This window comes from Pseudorasbora parva, chromosome 23 (genome assembly GCF_024679245.1).
Source record: "Pseudorasbora parva isolate DD20220531a chromosome 23, ASM2467924v1, whole genome shotgun sequence".
Classification (NCBI taxonomy): Eukaryota; Metazoa; Chordata; class Actinopteri; order Cypriniformes; family Gobionidae; genus Pseudorasbora; species Pseudorasbora parva.
Window position 1 is genome coordinate 35,370,303 of NC_090194.1, and position 20,141 is coordinate 35,390,443.

The following is a 20,141-nucleotide window of genomic DNA, read 5'->3' on the forward strand; positions in this document are numbered from 1 at the left end:
TACTAAATACAGGTGTAAACGTTCTAAAACGGTTTGAGCGTGTCAATTTCGTTCACTTCCAGGGGTAGTTGAAAACTCATTCGACCGGATTGTTTTCATAGTTTAAACACTCATCTTGTCAAATGCAGATTTGACAAGAAGCTGCTGCTCTCTGTTTGTTTTTCCCTAGTCTCTGGGCGCATTCATATGTAAATTGTGAGCTTGTTTTGTCTATTAGATGGAAATATCTGAAAAACCTTATACGTTTACCCGCCCATAGACCCTCCTCTTGAAGAAATACGGACAGAAGTGGTTGAAAATGGACACAAGAGACAGATTAAAACAACAGTTGTAAACGGGAATGTCTCTCTCATCTAATTGTGATCTGATCGACCAAAACGCATCTTAACACCAGGTACAAACAGGGCCTTGGTGAAATGGGGTGGACCAATGCTTACTCTCAAATAACATCATTTTATAGAACATGGGATAAAATTAATTTGACAATTAAGATTAGTTATATGTAATTTATTGTCAGCCAACAGTTTCATAAAAAGAACAGTTTCTGGCCATAGACTCAAATCACTGCCTTCTGAATTAGCTTGCTTTTGAATAGCCTGACGTGGTCATACTCAATTCTAGTCAGAATATGAGTCTGAAACTGCTCCATTGGGCTGTGATTATGGGCGTGTTTCAACCGAATCAGGAAAGACCTCAATTGGATAGAGCTACAACCAATCAGAGCAACGAAGCGACGCATTGTCATTCAAATGTCAACAGAGCTCAACTGCACCGTGTTTTTTTCTGCGGGTGGTTTTCTATGTCCGCGGGTTGAAGCGACTATTATGTGATATATAGACCCATGAGTGTGAATTTTAGCAGGCAACCTTGCCAAAATAACACACATTTTACCCCCCAAACGTCATTTTTTTCCCCGGAGAACCCCCCGAGAAGCTATTGTTTAGGGCAAGTAGTTGGCGGATTTGTTATAAAAACTTGGCAACCCTGTCTGCACGCGCCCTGAAATCAGACTGGAATACACAATCTTTGCCGGTGTTGTAAAAAATTAAAATGATACACAGAGTACTTACCCAACATGATCATCATTTCTGAGAGAAATTATGAAGGTGAATGCACAAGCTCTCCGTTTAGGATTCGAACAAATATAATCCAAGCCCCTTTGATGACGTGATGATTACGCTACTGTTGATCATCTGTCCGTCATCGTCTAAAGCCCGCCCTGATGATCTCATTGGTCTGAACAGTTTCTGTTCGGAGATAATTACTCCTCTATTGATCAAGGCCAGACTGAACCACCCGACCTAAAAATGTGGTGGGCGGGGCTAGGTTCGGCTGGCATCCAGGCTAGCTTTTGAATGCTTTTAGAGTAAAAAACTGCCCATAACTGATGGTCTGGGATCAGTTTCCTCTGCAATAATAACATATTGGCGATGTGGCAAACAATCCAGTCTGTGTTTGCACTCTATTTACAACATGTTTTTGCAGGGTTGAGCAATGTAGCCAATCACAGACACGTCTGTTGATTTATTGAATGCAATGGCCAATCAGACGTGTTTAAATTAGAATCCACTCACCGCTCAAAGCTGGAGTTTTTGTTCAATGCTGTCGTGCTCACTCACGAATTGTCTCATTTTTCATGTTCGACTAGCGGCTACATACACGTTGCAAAGTTTCGGGAGTGATATTTGCTAAATTCTTCTATATGAATTTTTGAGGGTTTTTCTTCTTCTTTCTTTTCCACAAAAAGTCTCATTTGATTGGTTGGACCATGTGTCAAACTGAACAGTGGGTTTTTAACATGATCTTTAAACATATGTGACTAACAAAATTGTTAAAGCTGAAATAGAATTATAAAATATATAGAATTACTACAGTAATGTTACACCTTATTAAAAGGAACAGAGTATTCAGAGGGAAACGATGTAGAACAGGATATATATATATCCACTCACCTAAAGGATTATTAGGAACACCATACTAATACTGTGTTTGACCCCCTTTCGCCTTCAGAAATGCCTTAATTCTACGTGGCATTGATTCAACAAGCTCAAAATCATTAGGATATTAAGTAAAGATAATGTTCCACAAATACATTTTTTTAATTTCATACCGTAAATATATATTTTAAAAAATATTATTATTGTTAATATGCATCGCTATGGACTTCCTTTGGACAACTTTAAAGGAGATTTTCTCATTATTTTTAGATTTTTTTGCACCCTCAAATTACAGATTTTCAAATAGTATCTCAGCCATATATTTTCCTATCCCATACATCAATGGAAAGCTTATTTATTCAGCTTATTCAGCATATTATGGCTGATTTTGGTCCCATACTGTATATTCGGTAAATATCTAATTAATGCAGTCTTGCTGAGCAAAAGAGACTTCATTGAAAAACATAGAAAAATCTCACAGACCCCAGACCTTTTGACCTGTAGTGCATATCATTATTTTATTTCCTGGTCCTCATTGTGAATTATTCATCAGTGCAAAAAAAAGGTCATGTAATGTTATAATTCGCTGTGCCTCTGAAATGACTTTCCTTTTCAGCTGATGTCATCAATATTTTTTAATGTCATATATTTTTACCATCCAATTAATTCATGATGGATGATAAATGATGGAATATTCTTTTGGAGACTCTTTTTTTAACTCGAAACATGTCACATTACTAAAGAAAAATTGCGAACAGCGTTTCACATCGACTAAATTCAACAAAATCGAGTGATCATTGATCGAGTTTGATCATGAAAACTAGGTCATGCTATTATTGATACAATTTTTGTATTCATATATATTTTTATTTAGATGATTTGTATTATTAAATTAAATTTTTTTATTTTGTAGTTTTTATGCGCCTGGATGGGTATGTATTTTGTGGTGGAGAAGGTTATTACGTTTTGATGGGATATTATGAATGAGGAGACGTTTATTAAGAGAGTAAGTAAATAGGGTCTGTTTTGATTTCACATTGACTGAACAGTCCTTCGTGAGCAGTTAAAGAGGCCTTAGAGGAAAAGTGTCATCAATGAGTCTTCAGGAATCCATTCGGTTAATATTTAATAAGAGTCATTTAAATTTCTCTCTGTGTTAAAGGGCAGCAGGGCTCGGTTTAGGGCTTTACGGATGCCGCCCTATTGATCCGCTCGGCTGGGCGTCCGGCTGTGGTCAGTGGTTGATTTAATTAGCGTGAGACGAGAGACTAATGAACATCCTGAAAAGAGGCTGAGGAACTATAGCGGAGAAAAGGCGACCCGGGTCATTACAACTGCGAAGCGGCTTGATGTCTGAGCTTTATTACTTTATCAAGCAGAAATGAGACCTGGATTTACTGATAGGACAGAGCTGCGGAGGTGAATTTGCAATTATACTGCTTCATCAGCAGATGTTATCTTCCCAAAGTAAAAGTTTATTCAGAAATTAAATTGTCACCATGAACTTTTCCGTAAAAATTTTTTTTTTACTATGGTTGCACAATATATTGGTATCGGCCAATTTATGATCATTTTAATTCAGTTATCATTATTTCCTTCATTCCGTTTTTAATATATTTTTCCTTTAGCTGACACATTTGCTGTTTTGAATTTGAAATATGATTGGAAGCACTTCTAAACAGGAAAATACAGTTCAGAGCAACATGAGCAGCGCAAGTCTGTCATATCGGCTATTTAAAATTATAATGAGAACATCATAAAAAAAATTAAAATTACACAAAAAATTGGATTTAGATTTATCAGCCAATATATTTGTTATCAGCATTCAAATATAAAGAACTATCGGTTATCGTATCTGCCAAAAGTTTCATATTGTGCATCCCTAAAAATTACAAAAAGTGATACATCCAAATTAGCACCATCAAGGTCAGGCATGAAAGGTCCCGTTCTTCGCGATTCCATCTTTCAAACTTTAGTTAGTGTGTAATGTTGCTGTTGGAGCATAAATAATACCTGTAAAATTATAAAGCTCAAAGTTCAATGCCAAGCGAGATATTTTATTTAACAGAAGTTCCCTTTCAAAGCCTACAGCGAGCGGCCGATTTGGACGACACCGCTGCACTTCCTGCTGTGATGACGTCACTAGAACCGTTTGTTGACTAAAGCTCCGCCCACAAGAACACGCAAAATAGGGGGCGTGGTCTCATTGCTCTCGCAGGTGGAGAAAAGCGCGCATTCAGCGCTTGCATCTCCCCGTTATGGTAAGAGGCGGGACCTTTCTGGGCAAAGTGCGCTAAGCTGCTGTCCAATCACAACACGGGAAGCGCTGGCCCAATCAGAACTCGTTACGTGTTTTTGAAGGAGGGACTTCATAGAACAAGGAAATCATCAGGCCGTTTTTAGGACAGAGGAAACAGCGCTGTACAGATAAGTCAATTGTGTGAAAAATACTGTGCTTTTTTACACGCGAAACATGAACTCATGTTATATTGCACACTGTAAACATAATCAAAGCTTCGAAAACACACGAAGAACGGGACCCTTATGTAAAAAATCACCTGTAAGTAGCTTCAATTCAGTGAACTGGTAAAATAATAATAATCAATGAATACATTATTCATATTTTTTATAAGATAAATAAAATACTTATTAATTTCAGTAATTTAAATATTTTATAAATTAATATTTAGTAAAATACTACTGTTAATCACTATATTTATTTTAGTTTTTTAATAGTGTTTTAGTTAAAGGGGTGGTTCTGTGGGTTTTTTCTAGGCTTGGCTGTGTTTATGGGGTGCAGTATAACGTGTCTTAATACTTCTTTTTTTTTTTTTATTAAAGCTGTATTTTTCTTCTATTCCCCCTTTACTCCACACCGCTGTCTCCACTGTCGTTTGAACGGCTCGTTTGCTTCCTGCTTCTATGAAGCCCATCCCTCCGAAAAACGCAATGGTCTTAGATTGGTTAGATGGCCAAATGTAGTTTCCTGTATTTTTATTGGCTGAAGTGCCAAGCACAGGTTGTCCGGAAGCCACGCCCCTTCCCATTACGGGTAGAAGTCACATCTGCAGAGACTAGCGAGGGTTTATGATGTCACCAACCCAGGAAGAAGCTCGTTGTAGTCCAAACCGGCCGTTTCTGTAGGCAATAAACTGCCATAACTTTAAAAGACAATATCTCCGTTTGCATTGAACTTTCAGCGCTGTAACTTTGCAGATACTGTTAATGCTCAAGCACCGACATTACACACTAACTACAGTTAAATCGCATGCAACCACCCCTTTAAGTAATGTACCGGTAGTATTTAGCTTGCTTGTTTCCTAATCTAGCTGGCATTAGAGGTTATGAATATTGTTGGCTCTTTGACAAATAAAAAAATACATTTTATAGGTTAATCAGGTAGAAATGGCACTTTAAGGTAACAATTGCAGGTTGCCACTTTATACAGTGTACTGTAATTGTATAAAACTGAATTTTACCTCCCTCAAAAGCTACTTTTTGTTTGTCAAGTAGTTTTTCAGAAGGGTAGCTTGACAATAGTTTAACTGCATGAAATGATAGGTGCAGTTTATCGTATGGCTCAGAGAAGAAACTGAGTCTGGTGAAACTCAAGAGACTCCAGCTGTGGTCAGTGAACTGACACCTAATTAAACCAGACGTACAGTATGTGAAACGCTGGGGAAACACAGAAGCAACGTACTACAGTCTCTGCCGTATCCCTGCGACATACATGAGCAAACGCTGTAATGTGTGCTGGGCTTCAGTGCATCTGCACCAGCTGTTGCTATGGCACCAAAACAAGCCTTTAAAAACTGAGATGGGTAAAACATTAGCTTTAATTGGGCGGCACACTATACACAATGACCAGGAGTTTATAGGATTAAAGAGTATTGTTTTAAAAGAAATTACTGTAGCTGTAATAATAATTCTACTTTATTTATTTAGCACCTTGCATACATAAAATGCTTCATCATCTATGCTTTATATAAACAATATCGTATCTTCTAAAAAAAAAATCAATCACAAAAGATGAAAAGTAATTTAAAGGGTTACTTCAGCGATTAGCCTATGGCTTTGTATCAGTAGAAACCCTGGAGTATATTCAAATGACCGTGCTCCCCCCTCTTATATCCCCCTGAGACGAGAGATTTATGCATTTTATTTCTGGAAAAATTCCTCTTGTGACGCAAATTGACGATATTTGCGTCACGAGAGGAATGTTTGCCCAGAGGCTAAAGACTACAGCCAGCAGAGGGAGCCATTTCCGCATGTTTTCAACTCGTGCATGGGGAATGGAGATCACACTTACAGCACAGCTCAGCTACAGGCACTCATTTAAAAGGATGCTAAGCAATGTAAGTGTTTTAACTTCTCAAATTAATTTCTATGAAAGTTAAGCTTCCAAAGGCATGAACTGAAAACGCGTTGTGAATGTATGCCGCGAATGTGGTCGCGATTACCTCAGCTCTCCTCACGAGAGCTCATTTATGACGTTAAATGTAATCTGACTCCTAATCTGAGTCTGCTGTGAGACTCACGCAGCAACAAGAACACAAACGTTCAGTATTTAATTGTTCTTTCTGAACTCAGTCACAGTAATCCAGTAGCGGTGGCTTTGGGAATGACCTCACAGGGCAGCGAAGCATTCTGGGAATTGTAGTCTTTTATCCCCATGAGACAAAAATACATTTTCTGTCTTTTCTCAGTCTAGAAGGCACCAAATTCAAAAATAATTTCACATTTCTTCTACATTAATGACCCAGTTTAAATACAGATTCATCTTCCCAGCGCAGCACAAAAAAAAAAAAAAAAAAAATTGAGCTGCATGATTCTGGTTAAATTGAGAATCAAAATCTTTTTTGTTTCTAACAGAGATCATAATTTTCCCATGATTCTGAACAGACAACTGATCCAAATAACATGTCATTTACTAGAGGTTCTGACAAAATGTTAATAGCTGTAGTCAAATAAAAAAAGAAGAAAAAAACAGATTGAATGAATGATTCAATGACTTACTCATAAATATTCACTTGTTTAATTACTCGATGAATCAGCGTTTTTGAACAAATCTCTTGAATGAATGATTCAATGACTCACTCATTTTTTAACCGCCATTTGTCGCCACCTACTGGTGTAACAATGTCATTGATCGTTTTATTTGAAGCGGCAAGTTACTTTCAAAAGGTAATTTACTCTATTTTGACAGTACTGTCAGTGTTTATATCCATACTATGAACTTTTATTCCAGTACTTGTGATCATTTGAATGTTTGTAACAAAGAAAAGAAACGAAAAGAACAATGTGTGGTTGTGAAAAGATGTTTGTGAAGTGGCTGATCAAGCTCTAACATCAAGTATAAAATACTAGACATATACTGTAAAAGACAATTTATAAACATAATTTAAAGACTACTAATTAAATGCTAAGATAAAAAGATGCATTTTTAGTTTCCCCTAAAATATTGAGCAAACTGGCTTCCAGAATATCTATTTGTAATGTATTACTCAATTTTGGAGCATAATTTGTAAAAAGCTTGATCTGGGATTATTGTTCGCCTGTTGCTGGGAACCTTCAGTGAATCAGGAGTAGAAGATCTTTAACTTCTAGATGGAATATAATCAAGAAAGTTGGTGATATAGTCCTTGTCCATTCTGTTTTGTTTGTCAGGAGGAAGACCTTTTCTAAATTTGACAGGGAGCCAGTGCAATGCAGCTAAAGCTGGAGTTATATTTTCTTTTATTAGGTCTAGTTAATAACCGAGCGGCCAAGTTTTGGATAAGCTGAAGTCTGTTTAGTGCTTTTTTCTGTAGTCAAGTCTACTTAAAATAACAGCTTTTTACAGTTTTTTTAGGTGGACATTTTTTAATTTTGTCACTTTATTAATATGGGTGTTAAAACTTACATCAGAATCTAAAATAACACCCCCCCTTCATGTTCACAAACGTTAAATAAAAAAAATAAAAAAGATATTTAGGTTACAACTGCTTCTGTCAGGGGTGAACAATTACTGACTTTATTATTGCTATTTTCAGAGTTTTTAATATACTCTTATTATAAAAAAGAACAAAAAACTTTATTAACATTTATTTATCTTTAAAGGGGGGGTGAAACACTCAGTTTCAGTCACTCTCCAGTCAATCTTGAGTACCTATAGAGTAGTATTGCATCCTTCATATGTCCGAAAAGTCTTTCGTTTTATTATATTTGTAAAAGAAATATGGGCTGTACCGAGTCTTTCCGGAAAAAACCGAGCGCCTGGAGGCGTATCGTGTGGGCGGAGCTAAAGAATGACAAGAGCGCAAAGCGGTGACGTCCTCAAGCGTGGAGAAACCCATCTCAGCTATCTCAGCTAACGTTAATAGATATGATCCAGAATCTAATTCAGAGGCTGAAATAGAAACAGCAACAGCAGGACGTCCGTCTCTGTGGTAAGTACTGTATTTAGAGGCCTGTCAACATGACATGATTCGGTTTATGGACTATTGTATGCGACCAAACCTTAGTAGCAAGCAAAACGGTTTTGCACGTCAGAGTAGTGTAACGTTATAAGTTACATAGAACAGCAATGAAGTCCGTTAGCGCATTTAAATGACGAAGCACACGATCGTGTCGTTTACTGATGTTTACTCACGCGACGATAAGCAACAGCACAGACATTTGAAGCAGCTTTACTTACCGGCTGCTTCCAGGACCGAACCTTTATTGCTGGGGCTCCGTCAAAAACACACTTCTTGGAGTGTGGAGATCCACTTTGCGATGCGACTGAAGCATTTCTGCGTTCAAATCGGTTCAAATGCAGCGCTGCCTTCCCGGAATGCTGTGCTGAAGCGTTGAAGTCGCCTTAATGTCAAAGTGGAGGAATGAAGTGGAGCGCGGCGCGGACTATAACCGACATTAGTGTTGACGGACGACTGGATCTGCAGCTGAGAGAGTGTTTATGGGCGTGCATTTCCTCTCTCGCTCTAGTGACGCGCGCGCGCACCCTACCAGGAGAAGAGCTGTACGGCCCATACAAGGACCTTCCGCTCTTTTAACGTCAAGTAGACCCACACTCGAAAAAAACTCTCCGAAACTTGTGAGAAACCGGAAGGAGTATTTTTGACACAGAAATACTCCATCAAACGTCCAACATTAGTTTTTGAAACTTTGACTATGTTTAGGATGGGAATCCAAGTCTTTAACAGTGTAAAAAGCTCAGTATGCATGAAACAGCATTTCACCGCCCCCTTTAACAAATATCATTTTAGGAAGGAGACCTCAGAAATCAGATTGAAAAAAAGAGATTTTGTTAAAAATGTTGTTGTTTCCAAGTGAAGGGAAAAAAATGAACGAATATCGGCATATCTGAAAAAATCCAATATTGTGCATCCCTAATAAATACAGTTTGATATTTTTGTTTTGTTATTATTATCATTTTACAGTGCAACTAGACTAAAATTTCCTGTAATGTAGATTTTCATGAGAGTGCAGTTATAAGACCTACTGTGAAATTACAGTGAAACTAATGCAATGATAAACTGAATATACTGTATAGTTTAACAGTGTATAGTTGCAGATGGGAAGTCAGAGCCCTGTATACACAGTACAGCGATGCATCATCACGCAGTGTGGAAATAATGCACACGCGATGCAGCGTGATGTTTATACTGTATGCGAGACATAATTGCATTGTGAGATTGAATCGTAACATCCTTGGTTGTTTTTATCTAGGTCAACCCAGATAAAGACATACTCCTGGGACAACGCGCAGGTCATCCTGGCGGGAAATAAGTGTGACATGGAAGAGGAGCGAGTGGTGTCTGTGGAAAACGGCAGAATGCTGGCAGAGCAGTTGGGTAAGTTCACTCGTCCTAACCTCTTCTCATCCCCAAACTGAGTCTGAATCCTCCAGGGACTCATTAGAATCGTCTGGACCTGTGGAGCCAGTCAGGTGGGTCAGCATAACTTACTTCTTAACTAGTTTTGCTTCAAGACATTGGACATTAATCAGTGACCCAGCAGTTTCTGACATGTTCTTTTAGTTTGAATAGTTTTATACGTGCAGCTTAACAAGCTGGCAAATAGATTTGCACCAAAATGACTTTGATTTGTCAGCTACAAAGAAGGGGAAGTTATGAAGCCCTTTAAGGGACATGGTGGTGGGGGGAAAAAATAGGATGCGAAAATAATTGCGTTCTTTCTGAAAAAAAAAAAAAACCAGCTGTTTGATAAAATGTCTTTCTGCATAATGTGAAATGAAATCAATACCTTCACTGTTAATATAAAACATATTCAATAAACGTCACTGTTATACAGCATAATGCCATCAAAATCAATAAGCAATTATTATGCAAAAGCTACGGTTGCAACTACTGTATGTTAGCTGGGTACTTGGGAGAGAAAGGTATATCACGATTATAGTGACCCAAATTATCACTAATATCACTCATATTCATGAGATGAAAGAACTCATGCACACACTGAAAACATTTCAAGTTATAAGTTTTATATTTCGTTTCATTAATGCAACTTGCCATCTCTCTTGTGTCTCTGTTTTTGATTGTATTGAAAATAAAATCTGAGGACTTTTCTTTGAATACTACTACAATCATTACTATAACTTCTTGTCTGGACGATTATTTTGTTCTGGGTTGCCACTTACCCTAACCCTACTTTATACTTAAGTCCAAGTTCAAAATGAAACTATGAAGCGCTCTATTGTTGCCGTACTGAGCTGTTTGAAACGATGCAGCGGGACATTACAGGAGGTGCACAGCAGGTTTTGCAAAGGAACGCAATTTTTGTTCCAAAAATCTCCCATCATCATTTTTTTTTTAAAATATTTAAAGTCTGATTATTGTGCTTTCCTAACTGTGCCTTAATATGTGTTTGGTTGCATTTCAACTTTTGACATTTAGGGCCCTATCTTGCACTCAGCGTAATTGACTTTGTACACCGACGCATGTGTCATTCCTATTTTGCACCCGCGCAAAGCGCGCTTTTCCCTCCACAGAAGCACGTCGCTAAACTAGTGAATGAACTTGCGCTCCCTGGGCGGTTCAGCGCAAAAAAGGAGGCGTGTTCCGGCGCAAACAATCCCTGGTGCTATTTTGCTGTTCCATTAAACAACTGCGCCACTGACCAGAACAAACCTCGTCTAAAGTCAGCGGCGCGTTGCGTGTTGTTCATTATGCTATTTTAAGGGCGCATGCTTGACCATAATGTATAGCGTGCACAACGCGCATACACTTTGCTCATGTAATCTACACAGATGCAGCAGTTATTTTTGCAAATCATAAATTGTGACACTAAAAAAATATTAACACATGAGATGACGAAAAATCATTGTGGTGTGCCACGAAGATGTGAAAAAATAGGCATAAATCTAGCTTACAAATTATTCATTTAATTATTTAATTATTCAAATTAATCATTAATTGTAGTAATTAAGGATCAGACCTGTTTGCCCAATAGTGGCAAGACATATCTGTATATGAGGACATCTGTCTTTCACTGCTCTTACAAGAACATCAGTCTCCTCGGCTGTGAACCGCTCCTGGCGTGCGTCTGGTAAATACGCCATAATAATAGCGACTCATAATGGAACTTGCGCAGCTGCTTTTAAAGGGAATGTTGGATGACGCTCTGATTGGTTTATTCACGTTACGCCCAAACCACACCTATGAATAATGAAGCTACTTCAGACCAACCCATTTTAGATTTGTGCCGGGCGCAAGAGCCATTTATCCCGCCGGGAAAATAGCAACAGTGCCGAGACCCGCCCACAAAGTTACCTCCGCTTTGCGCTTTGACACTTGCGTTTCAGATCGTTAAAATAGGGCCCCTTGACTTGTATTTTCCTTTGCTGTCTGTATCTTTGCGATCAATCCATTGGTTGAGAACCACTACAAAATGCTACCAACCTCCAAAATGCACCAGAATAAATCTCTCTATGCATAAACTGTCCTATTTTAGCTCCTATATAAGCACTGTAATAGAACGCATACCTTAGACGGCTCGTATTAGCATATGTTCGCTGTGCATAAATTAGAGCATATTGAGGGAATTGTAGCTTTTGAACTCAGGCGATAATTAAACGCATATAATTGGATGACACCAGAATGTGCAAACGGCTCAGACAAATGCCGAACGGTGAAAATAGACACACTTACCGCATGTGTGGTGTGAGAGAGGACATACCCTCGTCGCTTCCAGGCTGTCAAATCAATTACATCTCATTGAGGATTGTCAGGATTTGTAAAAGAGCACACATTCTGCTTACAACTTACTTCTGAGGAGACATCCATACAGAACCTCAAAAGTCACAGAATTAAGACGCTCTACATAGTCAGAAACTCTGATGAATACGTATATTTAATTACTAATTAATTAAATATATTAATATATTTATAACATCCATTTCTATTTATTAAATATATATTTATAAATATATTAAATTATTTAAAAAATATTAGTTAATATTAATACACAATATTGTACTATTAAATATAATTATCCATTATTATTAATTATTATGAATAAATATGTTTAATTACTAATTCAATTATTAATATATTTATAGTATACATTTATATTTACCAAGTATATTTATTAATATATTAAAATATTAAAATATATTTACTATATTATTAATAAGCAATAATTAATACTTTAGTATTATTATTAATTATTCAATTAAAAATGTTGTATTTATTAAATATAAATGCATTTTTAATTAATAATTTAATATATTATTAATAACCGTTATTGTTCTATTTATATTATATACACATACACAAAAATAATACTTTTTCCTGCTATCTTGGATTTTCTTTTTCACTTAAGCTTGTCGAAATGCATCCTAGGATTTATTTATTTGTACTATTTATATCAATATTTATATTAACCATTTATATTAGTATATAATTAGTATATAAATAATAAATATACTGAATAGATATAATAATTACATATAAATAATCAAAATTTGTCATATTTTCTTCCATGTTTGATTTTTTCCCCCACTAAGTTTGTTGAAACGCATTCTCAATACCAAGAATACATGCAAAACTGCCATAGAAATGTAATATTTATTTTTATATTGAATATCATTTTTGCTTCACACCTAAATATGCTGCCTAGTCTTGTTTTGTAACGGATCTAAACTGTAGTTTGTTGTCATTTGTGTCTACCAGGTTTTGAGTTTTTCGAGACGAGCGCCAAAGACAACATCAACGTGAAGCAGACCTTTGAGCGTCTGGTGGACATAATCTGTGACAAGATGTCCGAGAGTACAGAGACTGACCCGGCCGTCACCACAGGAGCGCAGGGAACGGCCCGGTTAACGGATAACCCTCCTCCACTACAGCAGCCAAACTGTGCCTGTTAGTGCTCAGTTTACATGGTAGCAGTGTGTGTGTGTGTGTGTGTGTGTGTGTGTGTGTGTGTGTGTGTGTGTGTGTGTGTGTGTGATAGACACCCTTAGATAGATGCATATATCCTTTAATGTCATAGAATGCAGGTGCTGGAACAACCTGAATCTGATTGGTGCATGTCAGGAGTCATGTGACCCTTTACAACTGCACCCAATAGCAATGGCAAGCAACTTTTCAGTGTTTTAGAAAGCAGGATGGCTTAAAAATGTCTTTGGTCATCAGTTTTCCATGTTGATGGCTTGTGGCAACAGTGTCATGTCACAGTCTATTGCGCCACTATAGAGCAGCCTTTTTAAAATGATATGCAGTCTGTCTGATGCATGTGAACACAGCACGCAAGAACACGTTGTGTATGAGCGCTCCCTTAGCCTGTTTTGTTCCAGCACCATTGCACTAGAGTCACGTCTGTCTGGTGCCTATTTCATTCTGACACACTGTTTTCTTCACTGTCAGTCAAAGTCTTAACGGCCTTACGGCACTGTTACAAGCATGGATCGACTGTTGATGACTTTTCGCTAAGCCCTGCCCTTTCTAATGCAACAAAAAGGTATTAGTCAGATATTAAGATAAAGATATTGATGCACCGATATGAAAATTTTGGCCGATACGATAGTTCTTTATATTTGAAAGCCGATAACCGATATATTGGCCGATAAATAATAATTAGGGCTGATATTTGAATAATCGAAATTGTAAGAAAATACAGAAAGCACAATTTTTCCACTGTCCCCCTAAAGGGCCGTTCACATGTCGTGTCTGAAAACACGTAGAAAACGTCGGTCATGCCGCTTTCTTCTCCTTTCAAAAAGCGACCGAGAGCGTGTCTGGCGTTTGCTAAGCAATCGTGAGCCATGAAGACGAGGAAGTTGCGTGTCTACATTTAAAATTACGAACTTCAGCACGCAAAAGATGCGACGTGAACTGTAGTGTGCAATCTGAATGCAGCACGCCTCAATCTAGTGCAAGAGCTGAGTCTGTTTAACATTACGCCGTGGACGAAAGCACAGAAACGGAAGAATTCAGGGCAGGAGAAGAGCTAAAAGGAAGAGATGATGTATCAGTTCCAGGTCATTTGCGAGACCTGTCAAACTTTCACTGCAGCAAACCAGAGTATTAAGGGCCATACACACAGAGCACATTTTTTCGATTAAATTATGGTCTAGAGTTGCTTTTTGTGAAAAGTTTAACTTCTTTTACTATGAGCACCGTCTAGAGTGTTGTGTCCTGTGCGAGATGTTGCAAAAGGTATCGCAAATCGATAATACTGGCATTTGCGAATTACACAACATACGAAAAGGCAAACCAACGTCATAACATTTATGTAAAGGTATTGTGTCCGCAAATATTGACAATAAAGCCAGCTTCCAAAAATATTATACAAACAAGTATGTGTGTATGGAAATATTGTTTCAAAATCATGATTAAAATTGGAATTGCAGTATTGATCAAAAAAACATGATTGATTTTTTTTGTCCATATCACACAGCCCTTATCTAAATACAATTTTTTATATATAAAATTTGAGAGCCTGATCAATTCTCAGCATTAAAAGCCATGTCCCAAACACACAATTATGATGTTCTCGTTATAATTTGATGTAGTCTATATGACAGACTTGCTCTGAACTGTATTTTTCTTTTCTGAAGTGATTCCAATCATATTTCAAGCGATTCAAACCCATCATGATGAACAGAACACATCTGAAGTGTCTCAGCTGAAGGAAATAATACATTATTTATCGGCTTTAATATATCTGACCATTTTTTATTGAGCCGATAATGAACATATATATCGGCTGATATATCGTGCATTCTTAATTGTAATTAATAATATCATGGGCCCTATTTTAACGATCTGAAACGCAAGTGTCAAAGCGCGAAGCGCAAGTAACTTTGTGGGCGGGTCTCGGCGCTGTTGCTATTTTCCCGGCGGGATAAATGGCTCTTGCGCCCGGCGCAAATCTAAAATGGGTTGGTCTGAAGTAGCTTCATTATTCATAGGTGTGGTTTGGGCGTAACGTGAATAAAGCAATCAGAGCGGCATCCAACATTCCCTTTAAAAGCAGCTGCGCAAGTTCCATTATGGATCGCTATTATTATGGCGTATTTACCAGGCGCACGCCAGGAGCGGTTCACAGCCGAGGAGACTGATGTTCTTGTAAGAGCAGTGAAAGACAGAGGAGTTGTGTTGTATGGGGATGGGAGAAACATATGTGTCTTGCCACTATTGGGCAAACAGGTCTGATCCTTAATTACTACAATTAATGATTAATTTGAATAATTAAATAATTAAATTAATAATTTGTAAGCTAGATTTATGCCTATTTTTTCACATCTTCGTGGCACACCACAATGATTTCCGTCATCTCATGTGTTCATATTTTTTTTAGTGTAACAATTTATGATTTGCAAAAATAACTGCTGCATCTGTGTAGATTACATGAGCAAAGTGTATGCGCGTTGTGCACGCTATACATTATGGTCAAGCATGCGCCCTTAAAATAGCATAATGAACAACACCCAACGCGCCGCTGACTTTAGACGAGGTTTGTTCTGGTCAGTGGCGCAGTTGTTTAATGGAACAGCAGAATAGCACCAGGGATTGTTTGCGCCGGAACACGCCTCCTTTTTTGCGCTGAACCGCCCAGGGAGCGCAAGTTCATTCACTAGTTTAGCGACGTGCTTCTGTGGAGGGAAATGCAAAATAGGAATGACACATGCGTCGGTGTACAAAGTCAATAACGCTGGGTGCAAAATAGGGCCCCATGATTTGTAAAGCTGCTTTGAAGCAATAATGTATTATTAGACTAAATAAATAAATGAGTTGATTCTAAAGTTTCAAAAATGTAATGTAATTACAAAAATAAAAAGTCCCACCCAGGGCCTACAGGTGGAAAATAGCAATTTGCTAAAACCCGGTGCAGTGCATCTCTCCTTGCTATAAACAGGGCTAATGGTTTTATTGTGCACTGTCCCTGTTTCAAATAAAAGTAATAATAAAAGAATAATAATAATAATAACATCATCACACAGGACTTCCTTGAGGTGGGATTGGTCAGAATTTATTTTAAAGGCGGGGCTTAGCAGAAGGTCAGATGCTCACAGGAACGGACCGAAAAGCAACTGCATTAATACACACACACACACACACACACACACACACACACACACACACACACACACACACACACACACACACACACACACACACACACACACACACACACACAAGACTACATACTTGTTTTTGTAGATCAGGAATTCATGCCATATTAATCGAGTCGAAATTTCCCATCTAGCAGCAGCAGTGACATCAGCTGCATAATTATCGTGTGTTTGTGTGTGTGTGTGTGTGTGTGTGTGTGTGTGTGTGTGTGTGTGTGTGTGTGTGTGTGTGTGTGTGTGTGTGTGTGTGTGTGTGTGTGTGTACGCTGTAGATTATTAAAGAATATTAAAGTCACCTATATGAATACATGCTATATCTAGTGTACATAGGTTTGTATATACCTCAGTCAGATGAATATAATGTTGTGGATTTAAGTAAGGGGGGAAATGCGCATTAAATGTTTCTACACATTTAATTTGATCATTGTAAATGAATTCACGCTGACTTGATGAAAAGAGATATTTATTTATCTATTTATTCAAAGCAAACAGACTTTACAATGAGAAAAAGAGAAGTAAATGTGCTTCATGAGCTGCGTGTGTCTGAAAACGAAACGTTCTTCTATGAAGTGGAGTTTGTGTTTTTTCCTTTTTTCTCTGTTTCTCTTTTCTGTTTTATTGCTGTCGTCGGTTGTTTTTTCTCTGCTGGCTAAAAAGCTACTTTGTGGAGGATGTGATTGGCTGTCCCTGCTCTTATCTTGTTTTATGCTCATGGCCGGAGAGGATTCAGTGATTTTAGATGTTATGAGGAATCTGAGTCGGTCGACGCTCTCTGGAGCTCGTCTTGTAAAATGATGCAGTAATAGCCAAGGAAATGTGTCGCGCAGCTATTTTCAGGAGAAGTGCATCAATATTTCATCTGACAAACCTTACATGACTTTGGCCGTGGATGGAAAATTTTAAATGTCAGAAATATAACAAGCCTACTGTATTGCTAAAGAAGAGCAGATCTAGGGTGAATGTCTCGAAATCTGACTATATTCAGATAATATTTCACCTCAAAATGAAATAATTTTTGCAGAAGGAAACACCACACTTTATCTATCTATCTATCTATCTATCTATCTATCTATCTATCTATCTATCTATCTATCTATCTATCTATCTATCTATCTATCTATCTATCTATCTATCTATCTATCTATCTATCTATCTATCTATCTATCTATCTATCTATCTATCTATCTATCTATCTAGCTAGCTAGCTAGCTAGCTAGCTAGCTAGCTAGCTATCCATCTAAAGTGATCCTATTTTTTTTTAATTATATATATACAGTGTATTTTAAATCAACACAACTTAAAATATTACTGTTTAAATACTTAGAAAGTAAGTACTAATATATATATTTTTTCTCCATTATTGTAATTTAGGACAAAAACATGCTTAAATAAAAATATGAATTAAAATACTAAAAAAATATATAGGTCCTAAAAATGGGCTTCATGTAAAATATAATTCCTAATAACTCAATCTTTTTTTACATTTCATTTTGGGCTGAAATATGAGATATTCCTGACAGGTTTCAGGCGATTCATCAACACAGTTTTATTCGCTTCTCGTCCCTAGAAATAATCTAACTTCCATTGTGATGTATAATAATCTAGGTAGAATTAAGGAAAAAAAGAAAACACATCTAGTAGCCCTTAAATTATCAAACTACATGGTGTGGTCTGTTTATGTGGTTTTGTGACTGTAGTACATAAAAAGAAGTCTCTATAACGTTAGGCCGACCATATCCGGCATTATTAAAAACATATCACGGTCACAGATGTACTGTAGACTGAATACGCCGGTTCGTATATTACTAATAGTTCATTGATGTGTCCTCAGAATAGAGAAAATCAGTACTTCGTTTTCCCACCACAAGCCACATTTGGCATCGTCCCTGCATGAAACTGTACAACATCTCTATTTAGATACCTGTATCTGTATAATCTAATTTATTTGTTCATTTATGCGTCCCTCGGTATGTAGGGCGCAGTGGGCCAGCAAGTGCAATATTTCGAATCCCTATCTCTTGTATATAGTTGAATGACTGTGTGTGCGTGCGTGTGTGTGTGTGTGTGTGTGTGTGTGTGTGTGTGTGTGTGTGTGTGTGTGTGTGTGTGTGTGTAGAGCGTTTCAATGTGCCATGCTGATTTTGCACACTATCTTATCCCACTTGTGGATGATCGCTCTGCTTCACCTTCTGTGTTAAACTATCTTTGTGCTGACATTAACACAAAATACTGTGGAGGTACATATAGGTGTGTGAGTGTGTGTGTCGGTGTATATACTAGTATGGAGAAAAGTAAACGTGTATCTTGATGCAAGTCATCTCTGTGGTTTTTCTTTGTGTTTGTGTGTAAATCTCATTCAGTTAGAGCATGCATAGGGCTATCTGGAATCACTCAACTGCAAACGAGTATTCAGTAGTTTTTACAATAGCTGCATTTCAGGTGTACAGCATGCATACAAACTGCTTTTTAAATAAGAGCTCAAAAAATGGAGTGAAAAACATCTAAAACTAGGCTATAAAAAAAAGTACTTGTGCTATAGTATCAGGTGGTAACAATACATGTTCTTCTATGATTCTACCATGTCCAAAACCACATGGGTACTTTATCTTTAAAAAAGTAAACCTCTTTGTCTGCATTTAAATCCTTGTATTGTCATAATTGTATCATTAACACTACAGATTTGCATTAATCAATAATGTTTATTTAAAAAATGTGTCATCTGTGGCGATAAGCTACATGTGTAAATACTAATATAAAGGTTTTATATTAGTACCAAAATACAGTGTTTTATTTAAACGTTTGTGTTTTTACTTTAAATATTTTTTTAAAAGCTGGTTTGTGTGGAAAAAAAACCCTGTTGGACCTAACTTGTGATATATCCGCAGTGATTTCTAATATTTTAAATGAATGAAACACTCTAGAGCTAGTTATTCTGTATGTGTGGAGTGTGTATGACAAACGTGTGTCATTACTGTTGAAAATATCAATAAATATTCCTATTGTGTTGATACTATGGTGGTCTTTTGTTGTATTTGTACAACTTTTGACTGTTTTTTTGGGCAACAACTTAATATTGAACTGTAAAAAGACGTGAATTTATTCCTCAGAATTTAAGAAGGACCAAGGAAGGACGCGATGTTTAGGGATTGGACCAAACGCTTATGTTTGGCTCGTCTGGTTCATCGCTGAGAAAAGGAATGGAAATCTGGCCTCTGATTGGATCATCTGGGTCATCGCTGAGAAAAGTAAAGTACCATCCTACAACGGATCTTTCTGTGCTTGAGCAGTAATATGGAAAATGACTTAAATTACAAAGTAAATATTTAAGGCTTTTAGTTGCCCTCGAAGTTTTCTAGCACATAATAAGTCACTACGGTCAAATTTGACCATTTTACTGAAGACACGTTTCTTTTGTTATTTATGTAGATGTGGAAGATACGGAAGCTTATTGCATTCACTTGAGAAAAAAAATCTACTCTGTTTTTCTGAATTAATGACTTAATTATCTCAGAATTATGAGATAATTTTTGATGAATACATTTTTTTTGCTCTGTTTTTCTGAATTAATGACTTAATTTTTCATGAATAATTTTTTTTGTTCTGTTTTTCTGAATTAATGACTTAAT

General features: G+C 37.1%; 1 protein-coding gene across 1 annotated transcript in view; it reads left to right on the top strand.

Moving 5' to 3' along the window:
• The window catches only part of LOC137061945 (ras-related protein Rab-3C-like), a 52,740-nt gene extending 33,212 nt beyond the window's left edge, over positions 1 to 19,528 (top strand). Inside the window, exons 4-5 of the mRNA XM_067432661.1 lie at positions 9,648 to 9,772; positions 13,112 to 19,528. Of these exons, the coding sequence (XP_067288762.1) occupies positions 9,648 to 9,772; positions 13,112 to 13,305 (319 nt within the window). The 3' untranslated portion in view covers positions 13,306 to 19,528. The remainder of the gene's footprint in view (positions 1 to 9,647; positions 9,773 to 13,111) is intronic.
• Positions 19,529 to 20,141: the final 613 nt, after the last annotated feature.